The 13,584-nt window shown below is 43.3% G+C and overlaps 1 protein-coding gene across 1 annotated transcript; it reads left to right on the forward strand.

Moving 5' to 3' along the window:
- Positions 1–483: 483 nt before the first annotated feature.
- Positions 484–12,726, forward strand: cep152 (centrosomal protein 152; the record flags this gene model as incomplete). The annotated part of the gene is made up of 28 exons (XM_083973564.1): positions 484–570; positions 2,223–2,332; positions 2,473–2,536; positions 2,616–2,924; positions 3,350–3,500; positions 4,220–4,360; positions 4,724–4,863; positions 5,153–5,353; positions 5,512–5,659; positions 5,762–5,853; positions 5,955–6,118; positions 6,296–6,497; positions 6,791–6,895; positions 6,974–7,104; positions 7,194–7,322; positions 7,411–7,546; positions 7,808–7,993; positions 8,084–8,344; positions 8,742–8,873; positions 8,962–9,594; positions 9,850–9,925; positions 10,098–10,265; positions 10,368–10,452; positions 10,976–11,061; positions 11,320–11,486; positions 11,578–11,671; positions 11,772–12,566; positions 12,656–12,726. The coding sequence occupies 27 exons, from the start codon at positions 484–486 to the stop codon at positions 12,560–12,562; spliced, it is 4,989 nt and encodes a 1,662-aa protein (XP_083829690.1). The 3' UTR covers positions 12,563–12,566; positions 12,656–12,726.
- Positions 12,727–13,584: the final 858 nt, after the last annotated feature.

The raw sequence follows: 13,584 nt of genomic DNA on the forward strand, positions 1-13,584 counted from the left end.
TTAAAGAATGACCTGTTCGGTGTTGCGACGGTTTCGTTGTTACGCTGTTGCTAAGACGAGCTAGCATGGCCGAGTTCACGCTAGGTAGCTAGCATCGGTGCTTTGTAATGTAAACACTGACGAGCCTGGTCGTTCATACACTTTAAAGTCACTCAAGTAAAGGAATAGACAACTCAACAAAGGAAACCTCTGCTCCATTTTCCAGGTAAGAGGCGCGTGTGTGTTTTGACTGGTTAAGTTAAATCACCATCACATTGTCCGAGGGTTATTTCAGCGTGTTTATTGTCAACTTAGATATGTGCTCTCCTTGACTCCAGACTGAAATAATTCATGCTTGCCATGATCATTGGGGTCTAATATCTTCCCGTTTAACATGCAGAGTGAAGTTTCACATAGTTCCCGGTGCTGTGTGATCTCCCCGCATTAAGTTTGTATCTGTGTGTCTTTCCCCAGCTGACCCTACACACCAGCAGGCTGTGCACCATGTCCATTGATTTTGACAGTGCTGCTCTTCAAACCCAACATGAGGAGGACGAATACGACCAGGAGGACTATGCAAGAGAGCAAGAGGTACATCACACGTAGTAGCGTAGAGTTGTTGTGATAACATTTGCATCACAATCACGGTTGTGCGCCGTTGTGATTTTGTTAAATCTCTCCTGGTGGCTTGATCAGATTTCACGTATTATTAAATATCAGTCCATGATAGGATAGTATAGATGATGCATTATGAAATAGTGGCGCTATAAGTTAACTAGTAGATGTAGTTCTTAGGTTATTATTTGTCTCTGCCTTATTGGAATAACTGACTGCTATAGTGATAGTTTAATGTTTGTTTACTCACCAAATGTTGATTTTCTCTATGGAGATACTTAAATTCCTCAGGTTCTTACTTTCTGAGGCAGTATTGTTGTTGAATGGGGAGGCATTTAAGGTTTGCTGTTGGAAATTCACAAGCCCAGCCGGCTTCACAGCAAACATGTGTTATTACTTACGCCTACTATCTGTTGAGCCATGAATCTGGGCTATTATTGGCTGGAGAAAGAGGCCTCCTTCCAGGTGTGTCACACTGAAACTGGCTCTGCCCTGTAGTTTCCCTACTTTCTCGCTCTGCAATCTACATATGGGTTACCTTGTTTCTGTGTTTGCCCCCACTTGAGCAGAGCAAACATGGAGAAATTCAGAAGACTGGGACTTTGACCATTGATGCTTAAATTATTTTTTGTCTTTGTTATAGCCTATTTATTATGCTCACGCTCGCCAAGTGGAACATGTTTTCCACCAGTAGTGGGAATGTTTCTGCTCCAGTTAATCTTGCTATATGTTTGGTCCAAACAATGGAGTTCTTTGGGAGCAAAACACGGTGAAGCTGCTGTGAGCCGACAGCATGCCAGGCACGTTTCGGATGTTTCACGAGAAAGGTCTTCAGTGCAGTAGGATTAGGCTATGAGGTTATCATGTGGCTTCGCAGCTGACGCAGAAGTGCCTCTTCAGTCTTGGATAAATAAGTGGGATAATATGGGTCCCTCAGTTGTGGACACAGTGGAGGATTTAAGGACTATTCACCAGTCGTTGTGGGAAGTAAGTTCAGTTGGATGTGCTTGTTCCATCTGACCATGCTGCTCAGCCTGTTACTGACACAGAGGACTCTCCTTTTTGTGTTTGAGTCAGAAAGAGACTCTCCTTTTTGTGTTTGGGTCAGAAAGAGCTGATGTGTTTTTACATTGAGTCAGTAAGACATTGTTTTCCACAGGAAGAAGAGCTGTATTTCACTTAGGGCTATAACTAACGATTACCATCATTAATGATTAATCTAAAATGGGTCATATCCTTACAATTAAGAAACGTTTAGCGGCAATAGAATTTTTGCTTCATACATGACTTCAATCAATGACATGAAATTTTAAATCCTTAGTTATAGTTTTCTGCCAGTGAACTAATTGAATAATCAGTTCATATTTAGTTTTGTTTCAAGAATGGGACGTTCTTATTTACTGAAACACACACGTAAGAAAAGGATTGTGCTGATTAAAACCTGCACTATGTTTTTATCAGCTTCTGAACATAAATGAAACCTACATATAAGAACATTTAGATCACGTCTGTTTCTCAGGCTGTCAGATGTTTGCTATTCTGAGATTTTTTTTTTCTAGATCAGTGTTTTTATAACTCTGTTGCGGAGCAACCTGGGTGACTCATTCACATGTGCTGTTTTTCCACAGCTGCACAAACTGCTCACAGACCTGCCTGATGACATGCTAGATGACAGCAGAGACTCCTCCTCTCCTGAGGTTGAGTACTCCACCTGCAGCAATAAAAACACTGGCAACAGGTAAGAGATGTGTTGCTGCTGCTGACTCATTCATATTCTCACATTTGGAGAGCTTGCGGTGTGATTCAAAACAAGCAACCATGCCAGGCATAAATTATAATATTTATAATATTTATGTTTTTCTCGCTCTCTTTATTCAGCCCACAGTCCTCATGGACTGGACAGCAGTGGTCAAATCACCCGAAGCCAGTCTCTCATGAACAGGTAGCGTGTTAGTTTGTTTTCACATTTCTGAACTTCGGAAGAAAGATAAATCACTCTTACTGCCTATGTCTCCCTGAAGAACTATGAAGATGACTATGACCCAGGCCCTCATGGTGACTACGCTTATGAGGATGGTGCTCTACAGATCAATGGTCATCAGAGGAATCCTCAAAGTCACACCTGGAGCCAGCAGTCGGAGGATCACCAGTTCACACAGGGAGATTGTCCATACACCAGCGTGGGCACAGAAAAATCTACAGAGACCAACGATTTCTCCACAGAAGAGTTTGAGCCTAAACCATACCCTCAGGGCAATAATAACCACGTTGAATATAATGGAGAAGGAGGATACAGGGACGACCAAAGCCATACCAGGAACCATTATCAGGTGAGTTGGCCATTTAAATAACAGGAGGGTTGTGGATGTGTAAAGAATACAGATTTCCTAAATGTTTGATTCATTGCAGTGATTGTTGCACTTGTCTTTTAAAGTCTCCTCAAAGTTTAAAGGACATGCTTTTATTCTCTCAGTTAACACACAATGTCTGGCAAAGCTGTATGCCCTCTAATAATTCAAATAAATCATTTAAATTATAATATAATTGTGTTTTTAACAATCAATTTTGTTTCCTTCATATGAAACACCAACCAAACACAACCAAGTAATTCACACAGTACGTTTATGGTAACAACTTGGTGTTTTCAAGTGATGTACATTAAATTGTGTGATATTGAGTTGGTTTAATCCTGTGAAAATGAAGACAATGATATTTTCCTCAAACATACTCTGTCTTTGTTCCTCTGAACTTAAAGCCTGGAGTTGGGGACAATGTTGTAAATCCGTTCAAGGCCAGCTACAACCCTCATCATCCTGCCCATCAGCCAAAGATGTTTAACTCGCAGGCCGTCCACCACCGCGGTCAGTTTGACCATCTGCAAAGGGAATTCCTCGACTCGACACAACGTGAGTCTTATGTTTTTGATTTAGTTGCAGGATTAAAAGCACATGACTATTATATTTGATACTTAGGTCATTTCCTGAACTGGCTGAGAAAATGTGAAAGATCTGAATGTGGAGTATTCAAGTGTAATTGAGCAATACACTTAGCTTATTAGTGCAGCATTTATTCTTTTCTATTGACAGCAGCTCATAATGGCTTGTTTTGACTCAAAGACTGGGAGAGGTGGACAAATAAAGAAATAACACTTATTTGTGTAGCAGTCATATGAACTATCATGTACCAGTGTTATTCATATCATAAAGGTTTCAGTTTACCACTGAGACTCATCAGCCTGCAGCCAAAACAAACCTGAGTAACTGCAGAGTAATCTGGGGGGGAATGTGAGCTCAGTGTTTATTTTCTTTCATGACTTCATAAAAAATCTTTGATAAAAATGGTCAGAGGTTGTTACTCTTATTTCATGTCATGAAGAAAATATTCAGCTAGACTTCATGATAAAGGTATTATTGTTAAATTGCCTTAATAGATGAAATACCCAACCTATTTTTAGATGTTATTTTTCAAGAAGTAGAGACATGAAGCTCTGTACTATATTGAAAGTACTGATAGTGCCAGTTCACTTGAGAACAAAGGAATATTGTATTACCTCCTCAAACGCTGAACTTGTACATGTCTTCACACAAATGACTGATTTGTTGAAAAGAAATCTGCTGTGTTTTAGAAACTGCGGATCGAGAGCAGCTTGCCCAGCTGCAGATTTTAAACCAAGCCCATCAAAGACAAATTGAGGAGTTGGAGCGAAAACTGGAAGATTCAAGGCGGAACATGAGATATTTGGAGCATCAGTTTGCAATTGTCAAAGGTATTTTTCACACACGGTTTACACTCAAAATGAGGGTCGGGCATTTCCTTTAACTTTGTCATAGAGCATAGGTCATGAAAAGATAATACTTTAATGTTGTGACATGTTAGGATTTATTACTCCTTTTTTTACATACATTTTAATAAGCTCGCCTGGACAAGGGCTTTGTCAGTTTATCAATAGGTCAAGATGTAGTAAAGTATTTAAGGAAATAAATGAGGATGTAGCTGCCCCCTTGTGGCTGTTGAGTGGGCTTGCACAGTCTACACAGAAACAGTCAGTGCAGTGCTGGCCTGTTGTGCCCTTGTTTCTTTGTAGGATGTGCTGCCTGTTAAAATATTGTTATTGTTTTGTTATCAACAGATGAAAAGGACGGGCAGGCAGTAAGTCTAAAGGAGTCAAGTCGATTGGTTGAGGAGGCCAAGGACAGAGAGGTTCACATGCAAAACAAGGTGAAGGCTCTAGAGCAGCAAATCCAGGTCCTTACTGAGAGAGACCATGAGGTAAGTTTGTAAGTTATTTTTCCTTGTAGGTTCTGAATTGTTAAATCAAGCTTTTATAATACATCAAGTCATCACTGTAATGTCATAAGGATCAGAGCAGGAGACAAATTGGATACAACTTAAACTACAACAAAGGTGGTGTCAGCTTCACAGAGCATTAAAGACTGAAATCTAATAATGAATTCTGAAACAGACCTGCAGAGCTGACTGAAACGTGCAGATATCATTAAAATCTCTATTCAAACCCTTGATAAAAGATGTTTATGCAGCAGCTTTAACTTGTTCACAGAACATGAAGAAGCAGAGGGTGGCAGAGGCTGCGGTTGACAGCATGAAGCAGCAGATGTTGGAGCTTTGTCGTTCTGACACCCTGTCCAGAGCGCGAGAGCAGCACGACAGAGACCTCACTATCATACGGGAGCAGCATGAGCTGGCGCTGTTGGCCCTGGAGCAGAAGCTTGACGCCACTTCTCAGGCTCTGAGTGAACAGGTCTGTCCCAGGCTGCAGCAGCGAAAAAATTATACCAATATGTCAAGAGGATATCCATCAGACATGGAAACGAGACATCAAAATTCAGATAAATGTCAAGATATTTGCACCTGCAGACGGAGTGTGTGTTGACAGTGCTGCTGTATGTTTGCCTCCAGACTGAGGTCGGCCAGAGGTTACGAGAGCAGGTGAAGCAGCTGGAGCGCCAGAGAGAAGAAGAGCAACTGGAGAGAGCCAGAGTCATCAACGCCCTCACTCAGCGCCTGGAGGAGAGTCAGCAACAATGTGCCAAGCTACTGCAGACAAGTGAGTGAAGGGTCTGCCTGTGGACATCAACAAACAGCATCTATACACTTATTTTTACTTTGCTTAAGTCAAAATTATATTTTCTCATCTTTTGTACTTCAGGTTCAGTGCAGGAGATGAGTCAGATCCAAATTAAACTACAACAGACTCAATCAGCCAAGGCACTGAGTGAAAACATGAACAAAGGCTTACAGGTTTGTTCTCATATTTTCTGTCCCAAAATAGACCCACTCTGAAAAACATAACTTATAAAAAACTAACCTCATGAAAATGAATTTCATATTTGGCCATAAAGGAGGATCTGGCTGATCTGAAGGAGCAGATCACTCTGTATGAATCTGCTGTGAAACACGGTGTCATCGCATTAGACCTGTGCAGCGACTGGGAGAACCAGCTGTCTGAATCCTGTATGGATTTGGGATTGAAGAAAACAAACAGAAAGAACGGCACACTTCACAGGTACGCCGTGACGGTAGAGCAGAGTCACTGTCGTCATCACAACGGGGCCTCTGATTCTCTTTTCACAATCTGTGTCCTTTTTTCCTTTGTGTCATGAAGTACATACCACAAAACTTTAGGATAACCGCCCCCCCACCAACAACCACTAAAGTCTGACTTTCCTTACTGTGTTGACAGCACTGCCCTGGCTAATCTGTCAGACTCTAAGCTGCCTAAGGACGAGGCTTTGCGACTGCTGCGAGTGGAGATGCAGCGCTGCCTGGGCAATCTGAAGGGCAAGCGGCAGAAGATCAGTCAGCTGCAGGAGGAGCTCCAGCACTGTCGGAGCCAAATGAACGAACTGCAGACTCAGTTAGATGAAGCCAAGCTCAGCTCTTCGGTGAGGCTCCAATCCTTCCACCCCCCGCCCCTTCTCTTATGACCACACATCAGATTTAATGTTTAATAGCTGCCTAAGGCATTTAACACTGCTGTTCTGGTAGGTAAAGAGTTCAAGATATATAAACCTAGGTAATTATATAGTTTTTTCCACCTACACTATCCAGTCAGATTGGGACAAACAGAAAATAATGGCATCTGGGACTAACAGAAATGAAGAGGGGAATAAAACTTAGAATAAATGATATGGTGCAAGAATAATTTGAATAGACTGCCTCTGTTATATGTCTGCAGGTCAGAGAGAAAAGCCAGATGAAACATCTCGACTTGACTGGAGAGTCTCCAAAGGAATTGGTGAAGCTACAAGAAGACAAGCGACACTTGCAGGAACAAGTGGAGGTTGGTTGTAGTTCAGTGTTTAAGTAATTACGTTCTTTGTTTTTTGACTAAATCATGAGATTTTCATTCTGTCTGTAGCTGCTAGAACAAAAGAATAAGGAGCTGAAACAGAGTGAGGAGAAGGTGAGGTCTGCCAACTCAGAGCTGTGCAGTAAGATGAGGGAGATGATCAAGGAGCTGGACCAAGAAAAGCAGGAAGCTGCTGAGAGGTAAGGAGGCTGGCAACATGACTACAATTTATGTTTTCTTCAAGTTGTGGGTATCAGTTCACATAAACAATCTTTGTGTTTCCGTGAAGATCGGAGCGGATTAATCAGCAGTACAGGGACGACGTGGTGAACCGGGTCAGAACGGAGCTCATGCTGGAACATGACGCTCAGGTTGAACAGCTGACTGCTCAGCATCAGCAGCAGATCCAAACATTAGAGTAAGTCCTCAGCACCTGCCACTGCGAATTTTAGTCGAGCGTACGCCTTTTTGCTACTTGCTGACAGTGTTTGCTGCTGCTTACACAGGGCCCAGCTGTCTGAGGTCAACGATAAGATGTTGGCTGTGCAAGAATGTTACATATCTGTCTGCAAAGAGAAGGACACGCTCGAAGAACGAATACAGAACTGGGAGCAGGAGGGTGCCTCGGTCCGAGAAAATGAGGTTCGTGAATGAAGAAACTGCCAAGTCCCTGATTTATCAAACATTGAAACAACATTTAAAAATACCCTGTTGCAGGGTAAATAATTATTCATTATTATTGTGTTGATTAATACTAATAAGGTACTGATTTTGTACATGTAGGTGCAGCTGTAGTGTAAATCATTCACTCTGTTACTCATCAGTTTCTCAGTGGTTCCTGTATCTAACATAAATTACCTGTGGAAAGAGAATGATTAATGATGGATCGGTTGTTATTTCCAGGAGAAAATAAGAGAGGAGAGTGCTGCAGCGGTGGAGAAGCTGAAGTCTGAGCTTGAGGCTCAGCATCAGGCCTCAATTAACCAGCTTAAAGCTCTCTGGTCCAAACAGAAGGAGGATGAGATCCAGCAGCAGGTGAACGCCCAGTTGTCTTCAGCAAAGGCTGCATGGAAGGAGCAACTCCAAAAGGTATGATTTCCCATAGTCACTGTTCAGCTCCCTCAGCTCCCCAATGAAAGTTTCACTTCAGGCCTGAATGTTTTTCCTGCTTCTGTGAAGATGGAGACGACCTGGACCCAGAGGCTGGAGGAGGCTAGGAGGGAGAGACACAGAGAGACTGCTGAGTTAACCTGTCAGACAGATGAGACTGAGGGCAGCAGTGTGACAATTACTGCTGAGGAGCTGGCCTCCAGGCTCGCTGCCCAGAAACGGCAGCTGCAAGCGGAAGCTGACAAAGCCAAACGCAAAGCTGTGGAGGAGGCCAGGAAACAAGCCCAGAGAGAGCTTCAAGAGAAACACCTGGAGGACATGGCCAAGCAGGTCACTGGATTGTCTTTGTAATACATGAACCATTAGCCAGTGTCTTTTTTGCACATGTGCTATAAATCTCCAATACCAATACATTTAGATTTGGTAACGCTATTTTCTACTGATATTTATTCACACAACAATAAAATGATTACCGTACTTTTCATGACTCCATGTCAGCCACAGCCAGACATTATGTTTTGGGGTCAGCCATCCCATTCTCATGAACACAATAGCTCAGGGAGGGAACTTTTCAGATTTGGCTCAAATGTCCTCTTGGACCCACAACAAACTGATGACTCAAATTTTATACAGGAATTATGTCAAATTTATTTTCACAGAAATGGTTAATACTTTATATGGCTCTCTGGTCATATTATATCTTTTTGTTCTCTTACCACATATACAGGTTGAAGGTGCAGTCACCAGGGCCTACCATCGCTGGACTGAGGATTTAACTTCATTACCAGAGTACCAAACAGCTCTTCAAGCAGAGAGGGAGAAATGGAGAGAAGTACAAAAAAAATACACAGAACAACAGGTATGATGATTTTTTTAGTTTTTTCATCTTCGTGTTAAGTTGTATTTGCTGTGATAATGTTGTAATCATCTCTTTTTAAATGTCTCAGGTGTCCCAGGCCCTGAGGAAGGCGGAGGAGCAGTGGCATAAGAAACACAGGAACCATCTGGAGGAGCAGAGCTCTGAAGCACAGAGGGTGGAGGAGCTCCAAGAGGAGGTAGCAACTCTCCAGAGCCAGCTGGAGCAAGTGGGAAGAGAGCAAGCTGCCCTGCTGAAGGCCGAGCTGGCCGGAGCCAGAGCGGTGTGGAACAGAGACAAACAGCAGGAGTTGTCAGCGGTTCAGGTTCGCAGCGAGCGGGTGCACCAGACCAAGCTGGAGCAGGCTTTGCAGCAGGCCAAAGAGGACGCCGACCTCCAGAGGAAGGAGCTGCTCCTGCAGATGGAGGCCAAGCTTCAGGAGGCTCTGAGGGCCAGAGAGGAGGAGCGGAGACGGCAGCACGCAGAGAGAGAGCTGACCCAGAGACAGCAGATCAGGGATGAACTACTGGCAGAGCTTCAGACTGGACTGGCCGAGGTCCAGGCACAACTTCTCAGAGACCCCCAAAAAGATCAGCAGGGCGCTGGAAACAGCAGGAGGACCAGCGGGGCCGCATCAGAGACAACAGTGACACATATCATCCACACATCCTGCAAAGACATCGTCAGCAGGGCAATCTCCCAGGCCAAGACGGAATGGAAGAAAGTGAGTTGTTGTTGTTGTTGGATTATGTGTGTGCAAGGATGAAGTAAGTAGTGTTATCTGTTGATGATGTACGAGAACTGGTTCTGTTCAATGATTCATTTACCGAGTCTGCAGAAGACAAAGGTGAGAGTGTTGCAACACACCGAGCACTGCCATGATTAAGTGCTGCAGTATTAAATTATAATTTGTCTTTACCACTGTGTCTGTGATGTGGTGCAGTGTTTGAAATTCATGGTGTCACTTCTGTCCTTTCAGATAAGTGAGGAGAGACTGAGCCGCGTGCTGCAGGAAACACAAGAGCAACATGAAAGGGAAATCAACAAAATGCAAAGTATGTTATGTCACAGTGTTTATAACAGCATATTCACTCATATTTCCTATTGTTTCTTCACTGATAACGGCATTGTAGAAACTTTCTACTTGTATGCAATGCATTTGATCAGCCTAGGCTACAGTAGAGTGCTCATTAACAAGTTTACTCTAATGTTTTCCACTGTTTCCAGGCTCTTTGTCCCAGAGGAAGGAGCAGACTCACTGCAGGAGGGAGTGCGGCGACACTTTGAGTAAGCTGCAGAAGAAGAATCAGGAGCTCCAGAGACATTTGGAGAAAGCCTGCCGTCAGCTCCAGCACAGCGTTCGAGAGCACAAAACTGCCATAGAGCACCTCAGAGGTACAATATGTTTCTTTAATGCACTTTTATGACATTTAAAATAGATTTCCTCAACTCCATCTGCTCACCTGTGTTGATGAGATACACCACTGTTTATTGTAGATGAGCATGAAAGCAGCTTACAAAAGGTAAAGGAGGAACATCTGCAGCAGCTGCAGGAAGTGAGGAGCGCTGAAGAATCCTCAAGGTTTGTGCTGTTTTTATCATTTCTTAGCTTTAGTTTATTGAAGACCATTTACATGAAATATTGGGGGAAAAAAGACATGTGGTTTTCTCATTTGCAGAAGAATCATTCATGTGGGAGCATGTTTAAGTTGTCAAAGTGTTGGACAAAAGCAGTAACCTATTAACATCACTGTGTGCTTCAGGCAAATAACTATTTTCTGATATTTTACCAGTATCAGTTAGAGCTGTAAACAGAAATATCTGGCAGTTATTCTTATGTCAATTAACTGATCAACTCATCATTTTAGCTCTAGTTCGATTATATAGTTTTACAGGCATTTTGTATTCATGAAACCTGACCTCAGCAGATGATTGTAACCACTGCTGTGTTTAATTAGAAAACAATACATGATATACTGTATATCTGTTTGATATAGATACAAAAGTTTGAAGAAGAGCACTGTGGCAGTACATCCATAGATAATATTAGTCGTGTTAACAAGTTTGTCACATAAGACCAGCTGATTTAATGTTTCTGTTTACAGGAGCAGTCCTGATCACCAGCAAAATCTTCAGCAAGGCCTCGAGGAGATGAAGCAGCAATATGTGTCCACTGTGGAAAAGATCAGAGGTTGGTTTCTTATTTATTGTTCGGAAGTATTTATGTGGATTTTATTTTATTTATTTATGCACATACTGTATAAACAGTAAACAGTTCATATAAAGTAGAAAGAAATGTGAGGTCGGATTTAAATGTATTTAGTGTTATAGATACCTGAATTCAAAGTTTTAGACATGATGATGATGATGATGATGAGGAGGAGGAGGAGGAGGTTTGTGTCCCCTCAGAATATCTTGTAAGAGACTGACTGTGTTTTGTTTCCGACAGAGGACATGCTGCGTTACCTCCAGGAGAGTCGGGAGCGAGCAGCAGACATGATTCGTGTGGAGGTGCAGAGGGAGAGGCGGGACACTGCCAGGAAGATGCGGCATTATTATCTGACCTGTCTGCAGGAGTTGCTGGAGGACGGAGGAAAGACCACAGGGCAAGAGGCCGTAACTGTCTTAAACACGTTTGCTCACTTCATCATCAGTTCCGCGGGCTAACTATATCGTATCTTCCCATCTTCTACACAGAGCTGAAAAGAAAATAATAAGTGCTGCAAGCAAGCTGGCGGCCATGGCTAAAGTGCTAGAGACGCCCATCAGAAGTAAATCTGGAAAGAACCACAGTTTACCAAGTGAGTCCTTAAATACAGCGCTGCATTACTACATGATTTTGTTCTCAAAACATCAGTGTTTTGTATTGACAGTTGTTTAACAGCTGTATCCACTCCTCAGCAGGTAGAACCACAGGTTTCACTAAGAACCTGTGCACACTGCCTGAGTTTCCTGACGTCGGGGCGGAGGAGAGAGCCAACAGGGAAAAGACTTGTGATGCCTCTGAGCAGAAACTGACCTCTGCAGCCAGGACCAAACCTCCGAGACACCAGGACGTGTCTGCATCTGCGAAGGAGGACACGTCAGTGGCTGCAGCCATGAAACCCCAAACTGCCGCTCAGAAACATCTCCACTCCTACAAACCTTCTCAACAGACGGCGTCTTCTCATCAGGTGGATTTTGTCAGTGCATCTGTGATGAGTAAGAGCAGGGAGGTTTACCTGCAGGGAGGAGACGCCAGCTCCGCAGGCAACCATCCAGACTCGGAGCGACAGAGCAAACCGTCCCTCGTCCAGGAGACCCCTGTCAGAGAAGAGAGGCGTACTGACTGGAGCATGAGCAGCAGTGACTCGGAGACCAACTTCCAAGTCCCCAGACTCTCCTACTCGGGCAGGAAGGTAGAACCAGTGAAGCCGTTTTCTGTCTCGGCTGCATCGGCCAGCGACATCAGAGAGTTCGGCGGCCTCACCCCGGATTCCTCTGACCTGACCATTTATAACGAAATCGCCCAGAGGACACCGCAAACCCAGATCTTGACTTTTCCCGGCGTGAAGATGAGCGCACACAGAGAGCCCACTCCTGGCTCCGAGGCCGAGAAGCAGCAGGGAGTTTGTTCCAGGCCTCTGTTCTCTGAGCTGAGACAGCGCCAACAGGACAGCGGCTTCGACAGTCCCTTCTACCAGCAGAAATGACAGCGTGAGGGACGGGTGAGAGCTGAAGTAAGACGGTGAGAGGAACTGACGTGACTATTTGAGTTACGTTACCAAATGGTGCCTTTAATACAGTGTGTGAAGTTTACATGATGTCAAACCGTTGCCTTGGCAGTAGCTTGAACTGTGTTTTGTCCTTGTGTTGTGTTGAATAGTTAAATAGTTTATAATAGTAGGGAATACATTTATTCACTTTCCTGCTGAGTCAGATGAAAAAGTTAAAACCACTTGTGTTTCAAAGAGGAATGTGAAGCTGCAGTGAGCAGCTGGTTAGTTGAACTGAGCCACAGCATCAGTTTCCTCATGATTTCATTGACTATGCTAAACCCCAGCTAGCTACCACCTCATAATGTCACTGATATTGTCATTTAAGTGTTGACAAGAAATGAAATAAGAGCATTTCCCAAAAAAACTCTTTCTTTAAAGCTCCATAGTAAAACTAACCTGTGTTTCACCTCTCACTCCAAACAGCAGATGTAAATATTTGCTCATCTCTTTTCGTCCCTGTCACAGCCTGATTTTTATAAATGTAGCAGAAGGTCGTTGTTCTCCTCACTGTGACGTGACGGCACTATGATCTGGTTTGAAATGATTAAACAAGGATTTACTTATTTTAGCAACAGTGCACTGACTTATCACCAGCATTGAGTGAACCTGCTTCTGTCTGAACACCACGCTGTCATTCACTTCTTAAACAGGAGCAGTGAGCCAAAACAAAATCTCCTGTCCCAATATTTAGCTTTCTGTCTGGAGTATTTGCTGACTCACAGTGAAGGAAAATGTAAATGATGAGTCTTTAGTGACTTAAAGCATGAATATCACAGTGTCAGCTCATGAAAGCTGATGACGATGAATGTCCATGTGTTTCTTTTGTACTTTGGAGGAAATGTCTTCAAGTCTAAAAGTCGCAACTCAGACAACACAATCACTTTGAACTTATGAGATACCAGCAAACAGGAGTATTAGGTAAGGTGCAGGTTCATTCAAAGCTTATGTTACTGCTC

Source organism: Trachurus trachurus, assembly GCF_905171665.1.
Source record: "Trachurus trachurus genome assembly, chromosome: 6".
NCBI lineage: Eukaryota > Metazoa > Chordata > Actinopteri > Carangiformes > Carangidae > Trachurus > Trachurus trachurus.